The following is a 25868-nucleotide window of genomic DNA, read 5'->3' as shown; positions in this document are numbered from 1 at the left end:
GCCCAGAGCAATCGGTTCTGTGAGGCCTGTGATTCCGAGCACGCTCAGGAGCCCTCTCCTGCGACTGAGCCCAGTTTGTCAGGTCCCTCGGAATGGGCCCTGTCTCTGTCGCAATCTTTGGTGTCACTAACTAGAGCAATTGAGTCCCTTCAGGCCCTAGATAGGTGCAGGAACAGTGGTTTGCCTGTCTTGAGGAATCCCCCATCTCACAGGAACCTCCGGCCTGCAGATCCCACTGATCTGCTCATTGAGAGCCTGGTTCGCTCAGTTTTTGATGCTTCAGGTTCAGCCCTTTCACCCTCTTTTGCGGCAACTTGGGTAGCTAAAGGTACCTTCACACTAAGCGACGCTGCAGCGATACCGACAACGATGTCGATCGCTGCAGCGTCGCTGTTTGGTCGCTGGAGAGCTGTCACACAGACAGCTCTCCAGCGACCAACGATGCCGGTAACAAAGTCCAGCAAAAAGTCCAACACTTTATTTCGTCGCTGGACTCCCTGCAGACATCGCTGAATCGGCGTGTGTGACGCCGATTCAGCGATGTCTTCACTGGTAACCAGGGTAAACATCAGGTTACTAAGCGCAGGGCCGCGCTTAGTAACCCGATGTTTACCCTGGTTACCATCGTAAAAGTAAAAGAAACAAAAACTACATACTTACCTTCCGCTGTCTGTCCCCGGCGCTCTGCTTTCCTGCACTGACTGTGAGCACAGCGGCCGGAAAGCAGAGCTTTCCGGCTGGCCGGCGCTGACACAGGATGCAGGAGGAGTGCAGAGAAGCAGAGCGCCGGGGACGGACAGCAGATTCAGCAATGTCTGCAGGGAGTCCAGCGACGAAATAAAGTGCTGGACTTTTTGCAGCGACCAACGACATCACAGCAGGATCCTGATCGCTGCTGCGTGTCAAACTGAACGATATCGCTAGCCAGGACGCTGCAACGTCACGGATCGCTAGCGATATCGTTCAGTGTGACGGTACCTTAAGGCCATGATATCCTGGTCAGAGTCTTTGAATAGAGCCCTGCAGGATAAGGACCTGCCATCCGAGGTGGCCGAAATCTCAAATCAGATCGCTCTAGTGGGAGACTATTTGATGAATGCATCTTTGGATGCGGCGAACTGCGCGGCACTGGCTGCTGCAAACGCAATTTCCATTAGGAGGGCTCTATGGTTGAGGACATGGCGGGCAGATTCAACCTCAAAAAAGTCCCTTCTTTGCCCTATCAGAGTGGCCGGTTATTCGGCAAAAAATTTGATCAACTAATTTCTGATGCCACAGGGGGGGGGGAGAGCAACTTCCTTCCGCAGCAAAGGATTCAGCAGCCATTTCGTCATCGGTTTCAGGCACGGTTTAGGTCCTTTCGAAACCAGGGGTGGACTGCGGCGGCTGATACTATCGGTTCAGGTCGGCCTAATAAGAACAGGGATCATCAGATCTCATACAGAACCAACCCGTTGGACAGGATGCGGTCCCACCAGCCAAGATCTAGAGGATCTAGGCCCTCCAGATTCTCTCATCCAAATGACTGGAGGCAGTCTCCGGTCGTCACCAGCAAAATGGGCGGCCACCTACTCTGGTTTCATCAAGTCTGGCTCGCCTTTATACACGACAGATGGGTAAGAGAGCTGGCATCCGCACAAGATGCCCCCCTAGTCGATTTTTTTCTGTCTCGTCTTCCCAGTTCAAAATTCCTGGCACAGGCCTTACTCAAGTCTGTCAAGTCTCTCGGCTCAGTGGAGTTATCGTCCCTGTACCGGATGTCGGGAAGTTTCAAGGTTTCTATTCCATCCTGTTCATAGTCCCCAAAAAGGACGGAGCGGTAAGCCCCATTCTGAACCTGAAGCTTCTGAACAGGTTTGTCAGCATTCATCATTTCCAAATGGAATCTCTCCTCTCGGTCATTGCTGCCATGGAAAAGGGAAAATATTTGGTGTCTATAGATATCCAAGACTCCTATCTTCACATCCCCATATTCCCTCCGCATCAGAGTTTTCTTCGTTTGGCCATCAGCAATCTGCATTTCCAGTTCACAACCTTCCCTTTCGGGCTGGCCTCCGCCAGCAGGGTGTTCACAAAGGTAATGGTGGCTGTGGTGTCCATCCTGCATTCCCGGGGTATAGTCATCTTGCCATATTTAGATGACCTCCTGGTCAAGGGTCCATCTTTTCTTGCCTGTGAGGAAAGTGTCAGCATCACGCTAGATACTCTTGCTCGCCTGGGATGGCTGGTGAATTTTAAAGTCATCTCCTGTGCCATCTCAGAGGATCACCTTTCTGGGGATGATCTTCGACACCTCCAGAGGGCTCACAATACTCCCCCGGGACAAGGTCCTAGCACTCCGGCAGGAAGTGCGGGTCCTTCGCCAGCCGGTCCCTCATACCATCCGGTTTAGCATGAGAGTCTTAGGAAGGATGGTGGCAGCGATAGAGGCAGTTCCGTTTGCGCAACTCCATCTTCGTCCCCTGCAGCATGCCATTTTGGCAGCTTGGGACAGGAACTCATTCTCTCTGTCTCCGGTGCAGTCTTTCCACTCAGGTCAGACAGACGCTTAAATGGTGGACAATGAGTTCCTCCCTTCAACAGGGGAAACTTTTTCCCCAAGTCCAATGGCTGGTGCTCATGACCGATGCCAGTCTCCTCGGATGGGGAGTGGTGTTTCGCCAACATACAGCCCAGGGACGCTGGTCTTCACGGGAGTCAGCCCTCCCAATCAACCTTCTGGAGATTCGGGCTATTCGACTGGCTCTACAGCACTTTCATTATCTCTGTGATCTCGGCGGTCCACATTTCGGACGAAGAGAACTGGGCAGCGGATTTCCTCAGCCGACAGGGTCTGGCATACGGGGAGTGGTCACTTCACCCCGATGTTTTTTCAACAGATTTGCCAACGCTGGGGGACCCCGGAAGTGGACCTGATGGCCTCCAGGGTACACACCAAAGTGCCCCTGGTTTGTCGCCCGATACCGGGATCCACAGTCAATCGCTGTAGATGCGCAAGTCCTACCTTGGAACCAGTTTCACCTCCCATACCTGTTTCCTCCGCTACCACTGCGCCCAAGGATCATCAAAAAGATCAGGATATTGCGGGTCCCAGCAATTCTGGTCGCTCCAGATTGGCCTTGGCGGTCTTGCTACGCAGACCTAGTACAGCTGCTTACCGAGACTCCCTGGCGGCTGACAGAGCGCGCGGACCTTCTCTCCCAGGGCTCGATCTGCCACCAGAGCTCAGGGGCCCTGTGTTTAACGGCCTGGCCGTTGAATCTTGGATTCTAACCCAGGCCGGGTTCTCCCAGAAGGTGGCCGCTACTATGATTAGTGCCCGGAAGCCCGCCTCAGCACGTATCTACCATCACACCTGGAAGGTCTTCTTCGCATGGTGCAGAGAGCGCGGTTATTCCCCGCTTCGTTTCTCTATCCCCAACATTTTAGCATTCCTCCAAACCAGCCTGGATTCGGGTCTAGCACCAAGTACCCTCAAAAGACAGATATTGGCTTTGTCTGTCCTTTTTCAGTGCAGGATCGCTACCAATTTACAGGTGAAGACCTTAATGCAAGGCGTTGCTCACATGGTACCGCCTTATAAGGCCCCCCTGGATGCTTGGCACCTTAACCTGGTCCTAGGGGTCCTGCAGGAATCTCCATTCAAGCCTCTTCAGGACATCTCCTTGACATACCTTTCTTGAAAGTAGTATTTCTAGTGGCCATGACATCCATCAGGCGGGTGTGTCTGACCTGGCAGCTCTATCCTGCCGAGCTCCGTTTTTGCTTTTTCATCAGGATAAGGTGGTGCTTAGGCCAGCTTCCCCTTTTTTTGCCAAAGGTTGATTCCTCGTTCCACATGAACAAGGACATTGTCTTGCCTTTGTTTTGCCCAGTGCCAACGCACCGTGTGGAAAGGGCTCTCCATACAATAGATCTAGTGAGAGCTCTCAGGAGATGTGTCTCGGATGGCATCCTTTCGGCAGACAGACACACTGTTAATCCTCCCCAAGGGTCGCAAGAAGGGACTTGCGGTCTCAAGATCGACCATAGCCAGGTGGATACGGTTGACTATCCAGGAGTCCTACCGCATCAGAGGCACAGTCGTTCCGGCTGGAATCAGGGCACACTCCACTCGGGTAGTGGGCGCTTCCTGGGCTCTTCGGCATCAGCGGAACAAGTTTGCAAGGTCGCGACCTGGTCCAGTCAACACACTTTCTCTATACACTATAATATCCATACTCAGGCTTCAGCGGATGCAAGTCTGGGTAGGAGGATTCTCCAAGCAGCGGTAGCACATCTGTAGGCAATATGTGCTCAGGGATTATACCGTGAGATTTTGAGTGCAAACCTCCTTCCATCAGCAAGGGCATTGAAGATGGAACATGGATGGGTCTTTTAGCATGATGATGATCGCAAGCACACCGCCAGGGCAATGAAGGAGTGGCTGCGTAAGAAGCATAGGAAGGTCCTGGAGTGGCCGAACCAGTCTCCAGATCTCAACCACGTAGAAAAACTTTGGAGGGAGTTGAAAGTCCGTGTTGCCCAGCGACCGGCACAAAACATCACTGGTCTAGAGGACATGTGCATGGAGGAATGGGCCAACATACCACCAACAATGTGTGCCAACTTTGTGATGACTTACAGAAAACGTCTGTCATTGCCAACAAAGGATATTTAACAAAATATTGAGATTAACTTTTGTTAATGACCAAATACTTATTTTCCACCATAATTTGCAACATAAATCTTGTCAAATCAGACAAGGTGATTTTCTGGATTTGTTTTCTCATTTTGACCCTCATAGTTGTGGTCTACCTATGATGTCAATTACAGGCCTGTCTCATCTTTTTAAGTGGGAGAACTTGCACAATTGGTGGCTGACTAAATACTTTATTTCCCCACTGTATCTATGCGGTTTGACTTCTTTTAATTGTTTTAATCTTTTTTTACCTATATCGATTTTCAATAAAGATTTCTCTATTTTACTTGAACATTGGAGTACTTTTGTTGTCTTAGTGTAGAGTGAGTTGGGGGCGAGGTCTGTCTCAAACCTGCTAACTGCTTAGTTTTTTTTCTTTTAGATGGCTGTCTCAGGGTAATAGAATGTAATTGTGCATTCTGTTTCACCCACGTAGCAACGGAGAGTACAGGCTGTAATTGCGCAGTCCATATCCTCTTACGTCGGTGTGGCCGGACTAAGGTACCTTGACACAGTCATGCAAGTACTTGGGCAGAAGTCCGTAAGCCAACTAGCTCTTGCCCTCCACCCCACATAGCTGTGTTTGCATGAAGCAGAAGATAAAGGGATCTGTAGTTTAAGGACAGGTAAGTATATATCCCTGTCATTAGCCCATTCCTCTCCCGCTATTCACCTCCTGCTCTCCACCTCCCCTTCCCCCTCCAACTCTCCCTCCCCCTTCCAACTCTCCCTCCCCCCTCCAACTCTCCCTCCCCCTCCAACTCTCCCTCCCTCCTCCTACTCTCCCTCCCTCCTCCCACTCTCCCTCCCCCCTCCAACTCTCCCTCCCCCCTCCAACTCTCCCTCCCTTCTCTTTCCCACTCTCCCTCCCTTCCCTTTCTCACTCTGCCTCCCTTCCCTTTCCCACTATCCCTCCCTTTCCTTTCCCACTATCCCTCCCTTTCCTTTCCCATTCTCCCTCCCTTCCCTTTTCCACTCTCCCTCCCTTCCCTTTCCCCCTCTCCCTCCCTTCCCCCTCCCACTCTTCCGCTGCTCCTCCCCTGATGCCCTCTCTGCTATATCTTTAAGGTGGTGGATACCAGAGCTTATGCAGGAAGCAGGTGCTGCTACTGGTGGCCCTACCTGCCCAGCTCCCAGCTCGTCCCCTCGGCCTTAGTGGGTCAGGGTTAGATTGATGGTGGGCGGGAGTGGAGCATTTCCTCATGACTGCCTCCAGTTCCTGAGGGCCTCTCTGTGGTAGCTAGCGTGGGTGCGGTCTGGGCGTGTGTGCATGCTGGCAGGAGTACTTTCATGTCCCGGTCACTTTCACATGGGAGGTGGCCATATTCCTTTTCCCTTTCCCAGGGAATTCACTCCCCTCAGCACTCAGAATCCAGTTCCAATTCAGAATCCGTCTTGTATCCATATCTGTTGGGAAAACTATGGGAAATTGTGGATAGTTTGGCGTTGGCAGTGGACACCTCTCTGGTAGTGACAGCTGCATTGCCCCCTCCCTTTACTGACCGTTACTGAAACAGGTTTCTTTAGGGGGGATAAACATGTGGCTAGATCCATTTGTAACCATGTGGAGTTTACAGACATGTTGCAGAAAGCATGGGAACACCCAGACAAACGCTTTCAGAAGTGTAGCCGTATGGAAGGTCTTATACCCCTTCCCAGCATAGCTGGTCGCCACCGCTTGGTAAATACTCCAGTGTCTCACTGATCTAAAGTGACCACTCTACCTTTAATCGAGATTGTGGTGCTTAACCCCTTCATGACCCAGCCTATTTTGACCTTAATAACCTGGCCGTTTTTTGCAGTTCTGACCAGTGTCCCTTTATTGAGGTAATAACTCAGGAACGCTTCAATGGATCCTAGCGGTTCTGAGATTTTTTCGTGACATATTGGGCTTCATGTTAGTGGTAAATTTAGGTCGATAATTTTTGCGTTTATTTGTGAAAAAAATGGAAATTTGGTGAAAATTTTGCAATTTTCAAATTTTGAGTTTTTATTCTGTTAAACGAGAGAGGTATGTGACAAAAAATAGTTAATAAATAACATTACCCACATGTTTACTTTACATCAGCACAATTTTGGAAACAAATTTTTTTTTGCTAGGAAGTTATAAGGGTTAAAATTTGACCAGTGATTTCTCATTTTTAAAACAAAATTTGCAAAACCATTTTTTTAGGGACCACCTCACATTTGATGTCAGTTTGAGGGGTCTATATGGCTGAAAATACCCAAAAGTGACATCATTCTAAAAACTGCACCCCTCAAGGTGCTCAAAACCACATTCAAGAAGTTTATTAACCCTTCAGGTACTTCACAGCAGCAGAAGCAACATGGAAGGAAAAAATGAACATTTAACTTTTTAGTCACAAAAATGATCTTTTAGCAACAATTTTTTATTTTCCCAAGGGTAAAAGGAGAAACTGGACTCCAAACGTTATTGTACAGTTTGTCCTGAGTACGCCCATACCCCATATGTGGGGGGGAACCACTGTTTGGGCGCACGACAGGGCTTGGGAGAGAAGGAGCGCCATTTGACTTTTTCAATGAAAAATTAGCTCCAATCGTTAGCGGACACCATGTCGCGTTTGGAGAGCCTCTGTGTGCCTAAACATTGGAGCTCCCCCACAAGTGACCCCATTTTGGAAACTAGACCCCCCAAGGAGCTTATATAGATGCATAGTGAGCACTTTAAACCCCCAGGTGCTTCACAAATTGATCCATAAAAATGAAAAAGTACTTTTTTTTCACAAAAAATTTTTTTAGCCTCAATTTTTTCATTTTCACATGGGCAACAGGATAAAATAGATCGTAAAATGTGTTGGGAAATTTCTCCTGAGTACACCGATACCTCATATGTGGTCACAAACTACTGTTTGGGCACACGGCAAGGCTCGGAAGGGAAGGAGCGCCATTTGACTTTTGAATGAAAAATTAGCTCCAATCGTTAGCGGACACCATGTCGCGTTTGGAGAGCCCCTGTGTGCCTAAACATTGGAGATCCCCCACAAGTGAACCCATTTTAGAAACTAGACCCCATAAGGAACTTATCTAGATGCATTGTGAGCACTTTGAACCCCCAGGTGCTTCACAAATTGATCCATAAAAATGAAAAAGTACATTTTTTTCACAAAAAAATACTTTTAGCCTCAATTTGTTCATTTCCACATGGGCAACAGGATAAAATGGATCCTAAAATATATTTGGCAATTTCTCCTGAGTACACTGATACCTCACATGTGGGGGTAAACCACTGGCACACGGCAGGGCTCGGAAGAGAAGGAGCACCATTTGACTGTTTGAATGAAAAATTAGCTCCAATCGTTAGCGGACACCATGTGGCGTTTGGAGAGCCCCTGTGTGCCTAAACATTGGAGCTCCCCCACAAGTGACCCCATTTTTGAAACTAGACCTCCCATGGAACTAATCTAGATGTGTGGTGAGCACTTTAAACCCCCAAGTGCTTCACAGAAGTTTATAACGCAGAGCCGTGAAAATAAAAAATCATTTTTCTTTCCTCAAAAATTAATTTTTAGAAAGCAGTTTTTTATTTTCATAAGAGTGACAGGAGAAATTGGACCCCAAAAGTTATCTAGTTTGTCCTGAGTACGCTGATACCCCATATGTGGGGGGTAAACCACTGTTTGGGCACGTGTCGGGGCTCAGAAGGGAAGTAGTGACGTTTTGGAATGCAGACTTTAATGGAATGGTCTGCGGGCATCATGTTACGTTTGCAGAGCCCCTGATATGCCTAAACAGTAGAAACCCCCCACAAGTGACCCCATTTTGGAAACTAGACCCCCAAGGAACTTATCTAGATGTGTGGTGAGCATTTTGAAACCCCCAAGTGCTTCACAGAAGTTTATAACGCAGAGCCGTGAAAATAAAAAATCATTTTTCTTTCCTCAAAAATTGTTTTAGCAAGCAATTTTTTATTTTCACAAGGGTAACAGGAGAAATTGGACCCCAATATTTGTTGCCCAGTTTGTCCTGAGTACGCTGATACCCCATATGTGGGGGTAAACCACTGTTTGGGCACACGTCGGGGCTCGGAAGGGAAGTAGTGATGTTTTGAAATGCAGACTTTGTTGCGTCATGTTGCATTTACAGAGCCCCTGATGTGCCTAAACAGTAGAAACCCCTAGTTTTGGAAACTAGACCCCCAAGGAACTTATCTAGATGTGTTGCGAGAACTTTGAACCCCTAAGTGTTTCACTACAGTTTATAACGCAGAGCCGTGAAAACAAAAAATAATTTTTTTTCCCACAAAAAGGGTTTTTTAGCCCCCCAAATTTTTATTTTGTCAAGGGTAACAAGAGAAATTGGACCATAAAAGTTGTTGTCCAATTTGTCCTGAGTACGCTGATACCCCATATGTTGGGGTAAACCCTTGTTTAGGTGCACGGGAGAGCTCAGAATGGAAGGAGAACTGTTTTACTTTTTCAACGCAGAATTGGCTGGAATTGAGATCGGACGCCATGTCGCGTTTGGAGAGCCCCTGATGTGCCAGTGGAAACCCCCAATTCTAACTCCAACCCTAACCCTAATCCCAACCTTACCCCTAATCCCAACCTTACCCCTAATCCCAACCTTACCCCTAATCCCAACCTTACCCCTAATCCCAACCTTACCCCTAATCCCAACCTTACCACTAATCCTAACCCTACCCCTAATCCTAACCCTACCCCTAATCCTAACCCTACCCCTAATCCTAACCCTACCCCTAATCCTAACCCTACCCCTAATCCTAACCCTACCCCTAATCCTAACCCTACCCCTAATCCTAACCCTACCCCTAATCCTAGCCCTACCCCTAGTCCTAACCCTACCCCTAATCCCAACCCTAATCCTAACCCTACCTCTAATCCCAAGCCTAATTTTAGCCCCAACCCTAACCCTAATGTAAAAACTGGGGCAGGGGGTACGATCAGTGGGGACATCAGCGGGGCAGCGGAGGACATCATCAGGGCAGGGGATGAGATCTGCGGGGCAGGGGAGGACATCAGCAGGGCAGGGGGTGATCCAGAGGGCAGGGTGGACATCAGCGGGGCAGGTGAGGACATCAGCGGGGCAGGGTGTGATCCACAGGGCCGGGGAGAGATCTGCGGGGCAGGGGAGGACATCAGCAGGGCAGGGGGTGATCCAGAGGGCAGGGTGGACATCAGCGGGGCAGGTGAGGACATCAGCAGGGCAGGGGGGAGATCCGTGGGGCAAGGGGAAGATATGCGGGGCAGGGGAGGACATCAGCGGGGCAGGGGGTGATCCCCAGGGGGGGAGATCAGCGGGGCAGGAGAGGACATCAGCCAGGCAGGGGGGACATCTGTGGGGCAGGGAGGGAGATCTGTGGGGCAGGGGAGGACATCAGAGGGGCAATGCATACATTTAGACCCTGCAAGGTCCCCATCAGGATAATGTAGCACAAGAAGTCTAGCACTCAACTTCAGTAACTGTAGAAACGATTTATTGGTAGCACAAGAAACGTTTCAGTCCCTTGGGACTTTCATCAGTCACTACAACAATATAAACAAAAGTAACGAAAAAAGAAGTACATCCTGTACAAAAACAACTAAAGTATATACAAGGTAACCTAAATAAACAGACATAGTTAGCATGAAGTGGGTCAAAGGAAAATATATCTCTAACTAGTAACATTGAAACAGAGGAAACGGTAGCAAATACCCAGGCTAGGTGTCAAAATATGAGAGAAATGTGACCATGCCAAAAAGTGGGACAGAGAGAATGGAGTAAGATGGACACACATACCGTGCATATGAGGGCCAATCTGGCCAATGGACTAGAGTTGAACACTACCTAAAAGATAGTGGCGCCTGTAATATTGGAAAACATAATGGAGGAAACTATAAGCGGAATGCCCCCCAGTGCGGGTAGAGAAGAAAAGAAAGCTACCAAAGTACTTACAACCGTAGAGCGCCCCAAAATAAACGGAAATGGGGGCGAGATTAATGACTGTAAGAAAGACAAAGAGGTTGCAGTGAACAGACTGTAGATCAGCCATGATATAGGTAAAATATGCAAAGACTCAAGCAGATACCTGGAGAACAGAGATCAGATGGTGGGAGGAGACCACCTGCAGGACCACACACCTGCAACTAGGGAGAGGAACAAAATGAGAGCGATAAGTAGAGGCAGAGGAAAGGAGCCATCATCCGAGATAAAGGCGCACAGTACCTGAGCAGACTGGAGAGAGAGGGAAGGAGAACCGCCTCCAGACACGGCGTCCACCGCAAGTCTGAGCGGTGAGAGTCTAGCCAGGAATATATAGCGCCAGAAGCAAACGCCGAGAGAAGGGGGGGGGGCGGGACCGGAAGCCGGAAGTGACGTAGCGTCGGCTTGTGTGGGACGGAAGCGCAGGGTGAAGCGGTTCACCTAGAATGTGCGTTCCACAACAGTGACAGACGCTACCAGCCGGCAAAAAGGGGGAGGTATCAAAGAATGAAGGGAGTAGGAGGGATGGACCAAGTATAAGCGTAGAAGAAAAAGATGTAAGAGCGATATGACCTCAGGGAGGACAAGGAGGAAAACAAAAAAGATGGGACAGGCAGATACACGGAGGGGGAGAGGGAAACCACAGAAGGAGAATAATGGAGAATAAGAGGATATGATGTGGAGAACACCGTATGTTAATGAGAACAAAGGGGTGCCTGTAAACATAAAAAGCATAACACTATATACAGCAGAGGTGGGTACATGGAATAGGTATCCCCGGATAGGTGAACTAATTGGTGCCTAGATAAAGACGTGATGAGGAGTCCTCTGGAAGATATCGGTTGGCAGAGACATAGTTGGTGAGAAGTACAGTGTGCCCATCATTTTAATATAGACGATTCTAGAGAAAACAGAGAAAAGTGTTAATGACCTGATACATACTATAATAAAGATAATAACACATTCCAGACGAATTGGTGATAGATTAAATAAACATTCTAGGTAAAAGCCGACAACTCGTATTCTCTATTAAGACCTTTAGGTGCTAGCGTATCAAGTGTGTGGATCCAAAACGCCTCACGTTTTTTAAGGGTAAGGATCCTATTGCCTCCCCGACGTGGAAGTGGTACTTGTTCTAAAATGAGGAATTTTAACTGGGAGATATTGTGTCCAGCAGCAGCGAAGTGGTGGGGTATCGGTAAAAGGAGGTTGTTACAGCAAATAGTGGACTTATGTTTCGACACTCTGTCGCGGATGGATTGGGATGTTTCTCCTATATACAGTAGACCACATGGACACTTTAAGACATAAACCACATAGGATGAACTACACGTAAAATAGCCATGGATTTTAAATTCTTTCCCGGAGCGTGGATGTGAGATAGTTTCACCCCTAAGGACATTATTGCACTGCGCGCAATGCAAACACGGGAAGGTACCCCTTCTCGGAGTGTTCAAAAAGAGTTGACGTGTAATAGTACTGGGGCCTATATCTGCTCTGACTAGAGTATCTCTTAGGTTAGGAGCCCGTTTAAAACAGGGAAGAAATGGTTCTTTAAATTCCGCAACATCGGGATAGGCCGTCGATAGTAAGGGCCAGTGTCTACGTATGGCTTTGTGTATTATGTACACTGATGGGTGGAACCCATGCACAAACGGGATACGTTTGGTATTGTCCCTCTTGGCTGTATTGGATATGTTTTGGGAGCTTTCTAGTAAGGGAAGAGGATAGCCCCTAGCCTGGAACTTTTTAGTCATACCCTCAATGCGTGATTCTCTAGTTTCTGTATTGGATACAATCCGTTGTACCCTCTGGTATTGTGCTCGTGGTATGGATTTCTTAATGGACGGAGGATGGAGACTGTTGAAGTGTAACAGACTATTTCGGTCTGTGCTTTTGAAATATAAATCCGTACTCAAAAGGCCCTCGTGATTCTTAATGACTAATGTGTCCAGAAAGTTAATCTTATCGGGGCTAGCACTGATCGTGAATTAATACCCGGCCAGGAGATATTGAGTATGTTAAAAAAGCTGTCAAGAGTTTCTGGAGAGCCATGCCATATGCAGAACACGTCGTCGATATATCTCTTCCATAGGATTACGTGATTCTGAAATAGGGTGTTGTTATAGATCATACTTTCTTCGAAATCTATCATGTAAGCGTTAGCATACGGAGGCGCTGCATGAGACCCCAAAACATATCCAATACAGCCAAGAGGGACAATACCAAACGTATCCCGTTTGTGCATGGGTTCCACCCATCAGTGTACATAATACACAAAGCCATACGTAGACACTGGCCCTTACTATCGACGGCCTATCCCGATGTTGCGGAATTTAAAGAACCATTTCTTCCCTGTTTTAAACGGGCTCCTAACCTAAGAGATACTCTAGTCAGAGCAGATATAGGCCCCAGTACTATTACACGTCAACTCTTTTTGAACACTCCGAGAAGGGGTACCTTCCCGTGTTTGCATTGCGCGCAGTGCAATAATGTCCTTAGGGGTGAAACTATCTCACATCCACGCTCCGGGAAAGAATTTAAAATCCATGGCTATTTTACGTGTAGTTCATCCTATGTGGTTTATGTCTTAAAGTGTCCATGTGGTCTACTGTATATAGGAGAAACATCCCAATCCATCCGCGACAGAGTGTCGAAACATAAGTCCACTATTCGCTGTAACAACCTCCTTTTACCGATACCCCACCACTTCGCTGCTGCTGGACACAATATCTCCCAGTTAAAATTCCTCATTTTAGAACAAGTACCACTTCCACGTCGGGGAGGCAATAGGATCCTTACCCTTAAAAAACGTGAGGCGTTTTGGATCCACACACTTGATACGCTAGCACCTAAAGGTCTTAATAGAGTATACGAGTTGTCGGCTTTTACCTAGAATGTTTATTTCATCTATCACCAATTCGTCTGGTATGTGTTATTATCTTTATTATAGTATGTATCAGGTCATTAACACTTTTCTCTGTTTTCTCTAGAATCGTCTATATTAAAATGATGGGCACACTGTACTTCTCACCAACTATGTCTCTGCCAACCGATATCTTCCAGAGGACTCCTCATCACGTCTTTATCTAGGCACCAATTAGTTCACCTATCCGGGGATACCTATTCCATGTACCCACCTCTGCTGTATATAGTGTTATGCTTTTTATGTTTACAGGCACCCCTTTGTTCTCATTAACATACGGTGTTCTCCACATCATATCCTCTTATTCTCCATTATTCTCCTTCTGTGGTTTCCCTCTCCCCCTCCGTGTATCTGCCTGTCCCATCTTTTTTGTTTTCCTCCTTGTCCTCCCTGAGGTCATATCGCTCTTACATCTTTTTCTTCTACGCTTATACTTGGTCCATCCCTCCTACTCCCTTCATTCTTTGATACCTCCCCCTTTTTGCCGGCTGGTAGCGTCTGTCACTGTTGTGGAACGCACATTCTAGGTGAACCGCTTCACCCTGCGCTTCCGTCCCACACAAGCCGACGCTACGTCACTTCCGGCTTCCGGTCCCGCCCCCCCCCCTTCTCTCGGCGTTTGCTTCTGGCGCTATATATTCCTGGCTAGACTCTCACCGCTCAGACTTGCGGTGGACGCCGTGTCTGGAGGCGGTTCTCCTTCCCTCTCTCTCCAGTCTGCTCAGGTACTGTGCGCCTTTATCTCGGATGATGGCTCCTTTCCTCTGCCTCTACTTATCGCTCTCATTTTGTTCCTCTCCCTAGTTGCAGGTGTGTGGTCCTGCAGGTGGTCTCCTCCCACCATCTGATCTCTGTTCTCCAGGTATCTGCTTGAGTCTTTGCATATTTTACCTATATCAGGGCTGATCTACAGTCTGTTCACTGCAACCTCTTTGTCTTTCTTACAGTCATTAATCTCGCCCCCATTTCCGTTTATTTTGGGGCGCTCTACGGTTGTAAGTACTTTGGTAGCTTTCTTTTCTTCTCTACCCGCACTGGGGGGCATTCCGCTTATAGTTTCCTCCATTATGTTTTCCAATATTACAGGCGCCACTATCTTTTAGGTAGTGTTCAACTCTAGTCCATTGGCCAGATTGGCCCTCATATGCACGGTATGTGTGTCCATCTTACTCCATTCTCTCTGTCCCACTTTTTGGCATGGTCACATTTCTCTCATATTTTGACACCTAGCCTGGGTATTTGCTACCGTTTCCTCTGTTTCAATGTTACTAGTTAGAGATATATTTTCCTTTGACCCACTTCATGCTAACTATGTCTGTTTATTTAGGTTACCTTGTATATACTTTAGTTGTTTTTGTACAGGATGTACTTCTTTTTTCGTTACTTTTGTTTATATTGTTGTAGTGACTGATGAAAGTCCCAAGGGACTGAAACGTTTCTTGTGCTACCAATAAATCGTTTCTACAGTTACTGAAGTTGAGTGCTAGACTTCTTGTGCTATATATATTGATGGTTTGGGAACCTAAGTCTTAGCACCTATTTGTAGCAGTGCACACGGTGTTTTCTCTTCACGTGTACCCATCAGGATAATGAACCTGCCCTCAGGATCTGAGTACGTGTTAGTGGGTTGGAATGGAAGACTGTTTTTAATTAGTATAGCCACGCCCCTCGTTTTGCGGTCCCAAGTTGAAAGGAAGAATTTCGAATAATGTGCATCCAGGAATTTGGGGTGGGAGGAATTGGAGAAATGGGTTTCCTGAAGGCAGATTACGTCTGGGTTGTGCTTGCGATAATCGAGGAAGGCCTTTTTGCGTTTTAGAGGCGAGTTGAAGCCCCGCACATTATGGGAAAGCACTCTACACATGTTTAATTAAGTGGACACTGCTAATGAGAGGCAAACCATCGCCCTCCACCCGACCTCGACCCACAAATTCACCATCACAGCAATAATCTCTATGTGGAAACGAAAGGGAAGGGACAAACAGGGGGAAGACGTCGACACAAAACATAACATACATTTTCCAAAGGGCATTGAGCCCACAAGATGCGGCGATCTGGGGTCCCATATTAAAAAGGACACCAAGATTCACCGAGTTTGGGCAGCATGTTGCGACCCCGAGGACCCCAACCCTTGAATCATATAGGGTTGACTTTATAGTAGAGGGAGGAGGGGAGAGGGGGGGGGAGAGATAAAGAGGGGAGAGGAAAAGAGGGGGGGGGATAGGCGGGAAGGGATAGGGATTAGGATACTTGAAAATGTAATAGTAAACAGTACAACTGTAAATAGACCGAGAGTTAACTGCTAGGTAGGTGACCCAGTTTCAGAGCTGGTCAGAACCGACAACTGGTCCCACAATAGAACCTAGGGACACAGAAAGTATTTTGAGGATGTCAAGTCCTGGGTTATGTGAGTCAAGTGACCTGAGTGTTTTGACTTCTTGTTCTGGGGGTATTCCTCCATTCCCTTACAGGCCTGGGCTTTCTCTGTGGGAGTGAGGATGTCTCTGAAGATAGTGTGATACCAGCCTTGATTAGGGCCTGAGTTCCCTCCTCTAGTGACCGGCAGGTATAGAGTTGGGATTTGAATGTGAAGATAAGAGCAAATGGGAAGCCCCACCTCTATTTAACCTGGGCTTCTTGTAGAGAGGCCGTAATTGACCTGAGGGCCCTTCTCCTGGCCAGTGTGGAGGGTGCAATGTCTGCGTAAATGTGCACTGAGTCTGGCAGGCTGGGTAAGATAGGATGGTTTCTAGCTTCCAGCAAGATCTGATCACGTGTCTCCTCATAATGCATTTTTAGTATTACATCTCTTGGCATATCATTAGACCATGGCCTGCCCAGTGCCCTGTGTATTCTTGTAATATGAAGAAGGGTCGGGTCCAGGTCAGGTAAAAGGGTCGTGAAAAGGGCTGTTGCTGTATCTTTAAGGGCAACAACATGTTCAGGAAGACCTCTAATTCGCATGTTGCTCCTTCTAGATCTATTCTCATAGTCCTCACATCTTAATTCTAGCTCAGTAATGCGGTCAGTATGTAGCTTGAGAGTCTCCTGATCTTCCTCTAGCGCATCTGAGACAGCCTTCCTTTTTTCCTCCAGGTTGTTTGTGTGCTGCGCTAAATCTTGTAACTGGGATGAGATACCCTGCATAGCGGTTGTGAGTTCCTCTCTAAAGGTTTCCTGTAGGGACCTCGTGAGGGCAGCCGTTGAGATCATCGCTTCCGATTGTGGAGGAATGTCATCCTGCTCTGCGCTCCCGTCGCCATGGGTTGCAGAGGTTGGTGGAGGATTAGCTGCTGCAGCCATTTTGGAAGGGGTGCCGCTCATAAGAAGATCTGAAATGGTGCGGCCCGCTGGCTGTGTCGTGCTTCCCTTTTTTGGCATTGCAGATCGTCCCACTCTCAAAGACGTGCTGTCCCCGGAGAGGGAGAATTTTTACTGTGCTCCGGTCGTTGGAAAGGGTTAAATGGAGTCCGACAGGTAGCAGAGCTCAGCACAACATATCTGTCATTGCTGGACCCCGCGCATGCGCCCCGTCAATACTGTCTTATCTCCTAATTCACTTCACTTAGTTGCGGGATAGATTATACGTGAGGGGTGGTAGTGCAGTCTGAAAGCTAATGTTACAGAGCTTAATGTTATCAGCCCCAGTTATAACGTTGCACCCTGCTGCTTTCTGCAGCTAAAAGGTACCGCGTTTTAAGGGCGTCAGCAGTGCTCTGCAGGCCTCAGGTCTTATGTGGCTTGTGACCCGACTACCGGTGTCTCTGGGAGGGGAACTTATCGCCCCCACTGCCTATGGTCGTGTTATCGGTGATCACAGGGTTCTTTCCCTCCTGAGCCCGCTCACCCCTGCAGAGGAGGGTGCCTGGTTACCCTTTGCAGAGAAGCGGGAAATGGAGCGTGGGAGCGCCGGGGTTAATAGATACCGGCGTGGTAGTCCCGTAGCTGCTGGGCGATTGCTGAGTGCTGGTCCCGGGACCCCTTACCTCCGTTCCGATTTTCCGGACTAAAGCGACGTCCTGGCAGACCCGCGCGCCTTCTGGGATCTTTACCCCTCACCGCAGGTGTCCCCTCTGGTCAGCCGCCCCGCCGCGCCAGGTCTCAGCGCAGGTAGGGAGGCTCTTTACTCTCGCGCCGGGATGCTGTGGAGGAGGGGGAGGGGACGCTTACTGTTGCGTCTGTCCTCTCTGAATCCCGGCAGCTCCGGAGTGACGAAGGTCCGGCGGGGCTTCCTGCTCTGCACGGGGCTCTCTCTGTTGCTCCGGTGTGGATTTCTCCCGGCGGATCCTCTGGCTTGGTTCCGGCGCGGAGAGAGCTGGCGGCGCCGGCGAGGAACGACCAGGGGGCTACACAGCAAGATGGCGCCGACCAGGTAATGGCGCCAAATCCTCCCGGACACTCTCCGCTCCCGAACGGCCACCCGGTTCTTCTTTTTGCCCCTCAGCCGTCTCGGTGTGACCCCAGCAGTGTAGGGACGCTGGGAAAGTCTTTTATCCCGTCTATAGGGGCAATAAATGAGGTCTTTTGCGGGCTGTTAGCGGGAGCTACAGCGAGCTGCGTTCTCTCTGTTTGAGATCCAGGCCACGCCCCCCACAAAAATGTTTTTTAATGTGTCCCGCACTGTATGTTAATTTATCAGTCCGGTCCGATGGGCCTCTACATCACGATCTTCGGCTGTTGATTGCTGTCATACATCATATGCCCCGTGCAACATCATATGCCCCGTGCAACATCTTGCACCTGCTCAGAAACATAGCCTTTTGCGCCTGCGCAGTAGGCTTTGGCCTTTGCCCAACTGTAGGCAAAACAGAAGTGCGCTTGCTCCAGTTTTTCAATGTCTTTTTAAAATGGGGTGCCCAGAGTCTTGTTGCACCCCTTACCTTATTCTTCCTCATGATAAGGTAATGTTGAAGTTAGTACCATCTATTCTCCCAAAAGGTAATTTTGAGTTTCCTTTTGTCTGGCACCATCTCATCCCATTGAGAAGGCTCTGCACTGGTCTGCTTCCTCTTTTTTTCTCTTCCTCAGATCTACTTCCTCTTTTAGGTGTTCTGATTGCTTGTTTGTTATACCATAGGTCCCTCATATGGGTTGAGCTGCTTCTAAAATGACTATTTCCCGCTGGATCAAGACTTCTATTATCTGAGCTTATAAGGCGGGTGGCCCCATTTATGGTTATGGTGGAAAATGGTTGGAGATTTAAATACTATCCAACTCTAGGGACTGCTTTAGGATGTCCCATGATTCTGTGTTCCCCAAGAAGACAAACGAGAAAAATAGATTTTTTTTAATTACTGTAAAATCTGTTTCTGATAGTCTTCATTGGGGGACACAAGTCCCTCCTTTGGTTGCCCAGTTAGGAGTACAGTTATGTTTCTTTTTACCTATAGGCTATGTGCACACGTTGCGGATTTTGCTGCGGATCCGCAGCTACGGATCTGTAGCTGTTTTCCATGCGTTTACAGTGCCATGAAAACGTATGGAAAGCAAAATCTGCAGTGCACATGCTGCGGAAAAAAATGCACAGAAACGCAGCGGTGTTTTTTCCACAGCATGTCAATTCTTTGTGCGGATTCCACAGCGGTTTACAACTGCTCCATAATAGGAATCCGCACAAAAACCGTGGTAAATCCGCGGGTAATCCGCAGTGCAGTTTACCTACCGATTTTGCAAAGACAGTGCGGAAAAATCCGCACACCAATCCGCACATAGCCTAATTCTTTTCTGTTCTCTTTCTAATGCTTTCTTACAAAACTGTGTTAGCCTGGCTCCAGCAAGCAGGGTATAGTCCGATGGCTAGGAGCCAATTTTATTTAAATGCAATAATAGTGTCATCCTCCAGGTGGCAGCAGACCATCCCATGGTTCTGTGTCACCCAATGAAAACTACGAGAAGCAGATTTTACGGTAAGTAAAAAAAATCTATTTTTTGTCAAAACTTTAGCAAGGATTGGGGTCTCTGCCCCTCCCTGCCTCATGCTGCTCTCAGATGGTGTATCAAAGTCCTGGTTACGGATTGCCCTTATCAGAAAAAAAAAATCTTCTTTGAAACAAACAAAATCGGACATAAAGCAATAATTCACTTAAATGACAGTTCTGCAAAGAGGATTGATCTTCTCACACTCACTTGAGTCAGAAGGTCTCTGAAGGTGTCCTTGCAACAATGGATTCAACTTCTTTTTTTCAGCACATCCCACAAATGCTTGAGATCTGAGGAGCTTGGAGGCCAACCCATTCCTGTCCAACCATTTGTGGGTGGGGAGGTGTGTGTGTAATATGTATATATGTAATATATGCATGCGTGTACATAATGAAGACGATACAATGCTGACACTGTGATCTATTTTGTTTTATCTATGGCTTTAGTTGTGTGACAATATTTTCACTGGCGTTCAGCATGGATGGCACATTTCTTTCTGCCTCAAGTAACACCGAAACCGTGCACATTTTCAAGTTGGAGACAGTTAAAGAAAAGTATGTACATATTTGCTTCTAATTTTGTTTTTTGTTTTTTTGTTTGTGGATAAAAATATTTCATCCCACCACAACGTTGATTTAGGTGAATTTATCAAAACTGTCAAAATCCTGCTGGAAGAAGCCGTGTGAAATTCACTAATAGGTGTAAGCCTGTTGTTGGATGTAAAACAACTTTAGGGTGCTAAATTCTGCGGCAGCCATAGGTTTCTGCATGTCTCATGTACAGCACCATGGAATTAATGGTGCTATATAAATAATAATATTCTCTGGTGTAAAGTATAGGGAATCTATCCCTGCTAAGCCCAGCCAGCTTTCAAACAATGTCTGACTACTGTAAAAATGTCAAAGCTTGCAATGTTTTTGCACAAGTTTGTGTTGTGCAGCAGTGTGACTTATACATCGGAAAACAGGCTACATGACTTTCATCAATTCCCTCCGTGTTGAATCTTCACAGCATCCATCTGACAAGTTTCTGTATGCAGTGAGCGCCCCCCAGTGGTAAAAAAATAAATAAGAATAAAACTTAAAATTACTAATCTTGAAACAAAAAAAAAATTTGTGAAGAGAGCCCACCAACCATATACGGTACATATTGTATGTGGTACCCCATATACGTACAAAATATAATTGAACTTTTTTCCTCAAAACTTAAATTGACATGACTAAAGTAGGGTTAGAAATCAGAGAAAATAATTTGAGACAATAAGTATTTTGGTCATTCAAGCTATGCACCAACTATCCCTACATGAGACATATATATTCAGTGTCTACATTAAAAAAAAAGTGATGTTTTTCCCATTTTCTTTTCTCTGAATTTTTATTCAATTTTCAAAATAAAGTTACAGAATAAGAGAAGAAAACTTAGGAAATTAGCATACAATGCATACCAGTATAACTCGGCAATCTACCATCAGTAAAGAATGGGCTCAACACTGAAGAATCCACATCTGACTATCATCTTTAGACGAGGACTATGACGAGAGGATGACATGGCAGGGGTAGAGAACACCCCTAGCTCGGCACAGATTACAAGAGCCATGGCTATGAACAATCTGTATGAACCCAGTATGTGTCCCAGACTGCTTCAGTTTGCTCTCTTGTTTTCTGTAATAAAGCTGTTCCATGCGTCGGACATCTTGTACAGGGTGGAGCGCGGTAATTTGCTGATTTGGGAATGAAATAAAAAAATTATGATCATTAGAAAAATTTATTTTATATTTTAATTATACTGAACAGTAATGGAATTTTTAAATTACATGGTTTTAAATAGTGTATCTGGCAAATGTCGACCTTCGCTATCCACACACTGCTGCATACGTTTTCTGAAGTTTTCATGAACTCTAACAAGCATGTCCACTGGTATTCTGCCAATTTCAGCTTCAATATTGTTCCTTAGGTCTTCCAAGGTGTTGGGACGGTTGATATACACCTTAGACTTCAGGTAACCCCAAAGGAAAAAATCGTTTGCCTCAAACAATTCATGGTAACCCTCGCTGTGTGTGCAGTGGCACCATCCTGTTGGAACCATGTATCCTCTAGTTCCATTGCCTCAAGAGCCGGCTGAAAATAATCCTGTATCATAGACAAGTACCGTTCGGAGTTCACAGTTATGGCACGACCATTATCCTGAAAAAAGTAAGGACCAATGATGCCTACTCGTGATATGGCGCACCACACAGTGACGCGGTCCGAATGCAGAGGTCTCTCGTGAACTTCTCTGGGGTTTGTTTCACTCCAGTAACGCATATTTTGCTTGTTTACACACCCACTGAGGTGAAAATGTGCCTCATCAGAAAAAAACACAATTGCGTCACGGGGTATCGTTGCTAACATATCTTCACAAGAGGTCCGCCGTGTCAAATAGTCCCATGCTGACAAATGTTGGACCACGCACATTTTATACGGGTGAAAATTCAGTTCATCATGAAGAATCCGGTGGAGAGAACGTCTTGAAATGCCAAGAGCAAATGATTGCTTCCGAGCAGAGCGTTTCGGAGATTGCAGTACTGCTGCTCTAACTCTCTCGATGTTTTGTGGTGTTGTAATCCTTCTCTCAGGTCCCCTTCGTACACATGACACATTCCCTGCTGTTCTGAATGCATTCACCCAATTTACAATTGATTGCCGTCCAGGAACACGTCTGCATGGAGGAACAGCGAATTGTAAACGAAAAGCACGCTGCACTGCAATGATCGAGTGGGCATTTGAAAAATACGCTTCAACACAAAATGACCTCTCCTCACGTGTCCACTGCATGATGGCAACTGAAAGGCAGAGGAATACAAATCTCCCATCAGCCACTGTAAGCCACACCCACTCTCCCCTCTCTTCGACCGACAGTGCCGCCACAGCATGCAGTGCAAAAAAGCAAATTACCGCGCTCCACCCTGTATATGTGTCATTCGCTATTTGATGGGGGTTGTACTAACCGCCATGTACATGCTAATAGACACCAACCGCCAGTGGTCATATGTCGTAAAAGCTTTTGAGTTTTACGACTGATCTGAAATGGTGGGATATTGAGTTGGGAAAATATGAGATCCAGAGCTAACAAGAAGACCCATGGCTTTTTTTTACCTTTTTTTTTTAATGTTCCTGTTAATGGGTTAAGGCCTTATTCAAACAATGCAGCCAAAATGCATAAATATACTTTCTGTTTAATTGGATGCCGTAGATAGACTAAGAAAGTTAAAAAGAATAACTTTTTTTCTAAATAAAATAATTAAAAAAAAATCCCTTTCCCCACTTTAATAATAAGTAAAAATAAAAAACATTTAGTTGGTATTGCCACATTTGTAAAAGTCCAATTCTTGAAGATATAAAATGGCTAAACTATAGGTTAACACAGAAAAGAGGGGAAAAAAATCCAACACCACTGCTTTTTGTCATACTCATCTCTGCGCCCCTGTGATTTAGGCAGTATACACCATACATACCCTATAGCAATATATTATATCTTCTCCTGGTTACTGAGCCGTATACACTGCTATTTCACCTTTAAAAATGACTTTTATTCTTACATCCCCTCTATTTTTCTGCTGTACAGGCCTGCAGAAGAACCAACCACCTGGACGGGGTACTTTGGAAAAGTTATTATGGCCTCCACCAGTTATTTGCCTTCTCAAGTAACGGAAATGTTCAACCAAGGCCGAGCTTTTGCCACGGTTCGCTTGCCTTTCTGTGGTCACAGGAACATCTGCTCATTGGCAGTGTAATGTTACATTTTATTTTGCTTGTGGGTTTTAAACTATTGATAGATGTTTGGTTTTGCTTTCTGTTCTGTTTGTGCTTGTATTGCAGTGTGTAAAGCAATGGATAAAGCAACACTGTATTGTACACTTTCTCTTTTTTATAATTTTCTCCAGCATGGAAAGTTACAAAACTTTGCATTATCACCTTATTTGAGATTTGTCTTCATTCCTGTAGATTGAGTTACATGTAAGCGGCTTCCAAACCCAATGCTTTTCCACAATCTATGTGCGTTCAGCTGCATTGATATCAGAAGATACGCTTTTGGAGAACTGATGATGGTAGTGAAAGGGTCAGCATGTGTCCCCCCTCTGGTTGTTTGGACTGCGGAAAGCAGGAGCTTGGTAGCCAGTTAGGGTAGGTGCAGACAGTCAGTAATCGGCAGCGCTTTGGACGCAGCACATGTCCGCACGGTCCAAAATGCTGCCGGCTAATCAATGCTGGTGAATCCACATGTGTTCACTGAACCGTGTGGAATCACCGCATCCAATACATTGTACGGGGACATTTATCTTGTGGAGACTGAGCATCTCTGCAAGAAGAATAGACATGCTGCTGTCTGGAAAGATGCGCCGCATGTCCATCTCCATGGGTGAGCTGTGGGCGTCTGTGCACGCATAGTGGATATCCACGATGCTGTAACATCTTGACGCTGCGACCAACCCGCAGCGTTTACTGACCGCGGGAACATACTCTTACATGACATTTTGTGTTGCAAATCCCTAATAAAGTAATTTGCATAGGACCTAAATCAAGATAATGTATTTTGCTCAATTACAATTCAGATTTCAAATACATAATTCCCATTGTTAAAAATATCTACAGATAAGACACGCACTTAGTTTAGTTTTCTGGTAGAAATGTAGTGTCTGTTTTTCATCTCGGGGTCCCAATGGATTGATTTCCAGGCTATAAAGCGCTGGGTCGCCCACTAGGTCGCTGTATGGAAATCCAAGATTCCATCACTGATCAATGGTGTGGATTAACTGAAGTCCCACTTGTGCATTCCCAGCTATAAATAAGTTAATTTTACCATGTATCCTACGTCTTGAGTTCTCACACCGGATAGGTTGAGGAAGACATGTAGATGTAGGGATGCTATATGTTCAAAGTGAGGTTCCCAAAATGTGGCTTTTTGGCACATATGGGAGTGCCAAATTATTAGATCCTTTGGGGATGAAATAGTACAATTTGTAATTCTAAACATTAATATTCCCATATACCCTTTGTTTGGTGTTTTGGACTGGGAAATGTTGCTCCATCACTATCATATTTCTCAGAGAGTCTTTATTCCCAGCTAGGAAGGATATATCACTTTCAAATCGCTCCATGTGGCTAAAGATGGTAGATGTGGAGCTTAAAGGTGTGGGGAATATGAGTTAGATCTCTGCAGACAGGAGGAATTCCTCAGGACCCTTATGGCTAATGTTTGAGAGCTGATTGAAATAGTGGGTTTAAGGTATAACAATAATAAGGTTTTAATATACATTACATTTTGAAACTAGACCCTGAGTCAAGTAAGTTGTGTTCACCTTTGTTGTTTACATGCATGATTTATATTTGACCGAGCTGTAATTGTAACTCTTGAAATATATGATGTATGAAGCCTTATTCATCTTCAACATGTTCTTGTTACATATAGTTTAAAAAAGAGTAATTTGCACAGTGTCACATATATATATGTGTGACACTGTGCAATATATACTAATATACTGTATATTAGTATATATTAATATATATACTATTAGTATATTAATATATTCTAATAATACAGTATATAATACTGTATTATTAGTATATATATATATATATATATATATATATATATATATATATATATATATATATATAAATATATATTAGTACAGACCAAAAGTTTGGACACACTTTCTCATTTAAAGATTTTTCTGTATTTTCATGACTATGAAAATTGTACATTCACACTGAAGGCATCAAAACTGTGAATTGACATGTGGAATTATATACTTAACAAAAAAGTGTGAAACAGCTGAAATTATGTCTTATATTCTAAGTTCTTCAAAGTAGCCACCTTTTGCTTTGATGACTGCTTTGCACACTCTTGGCTTTCTCTTGATGAGCTTGAAGAGGTACTCACCGAGAATGGTTTTCACTGCACAGGTGTGCCCTGTCAGGTTTAATAAGTGGGATTTCTTGCCTTATAAATGGTGTTGGGACTATCAATTGTGTTGTGCAGAAGTCTGGTGGACACACAGCTGATAGTCCTACTGAATAGACTGTTAGAATTTGTATTATGGCAAGAAAAAAGCAGCTAAGTAATGAAAAACGAGTGGCCATCATTACTTTAAGAAATGAAGGTCAGTCAGTCCGAAAAATTGGGAAAACTTTGAAAGTGTCCCCAAGTGCAGTGGCAAAAATCATCAAGCGCTACAAAGAAACTGGCTCACATGAGGACCGCCCCAGGAAAGGAAGACCAAGAGTCACCTCTGCTGCTGAGGATAAGTTTATCCGAGCCACCAGCCTCAGAAATCGCAGGTTAACAGCAGCTCAGATTAGAGACCAAGTCAATGCCACACAGAGTTCTAGCAGCAGACATATCGCTACAACAACTGTTAAA

The 25868-nt window shown here is 45.9% G+C and overlaps 1 protein-coding gene across 2 annotated transcripts in view; it reads left to right on the top strand.

Moving 5' to 3' along the window:
• Positions 1-25868, top strand: part of WIPI2 (WD repeat domain, phosphoinositide interacting 2) — a 151893-nt gene that overhangs the window by 83784 nt on the left and 42241 nt on the right. For both annotated transcript variants that reach the window (XM_069733837.1, XM_069733836.1), the window contains exons 8-9: positions 19913-20020; positions 23070-23234. In XM_069733837.1, the coding sequence (XP_069589938.1) occupies positions 19913-20020; positions 23070-23234 (273 nt within the window). The remainder of the gene's footprint in view (positions 1-19912; positions 20021-23069; positions 23235-25868) is intronic.

Source organism: Ranitomeya imitator, chromosome 7 (assembly GCF_032444005.1).
Source record: "Ranitomeya imitator isolate aRanImi1 chromosome 7, aRanImi1.pri, whole genome shotgun sequence".
Lineage (NCBI taxonomy): Eukaryota > Metazoa > Chordata > Amphibia > Anura > Dendrobatidae > Ranitomeya > Ranitomeya imitator.
This window is presented reverse-complemented; position numbering and strand designations above follow the sequence as displayed.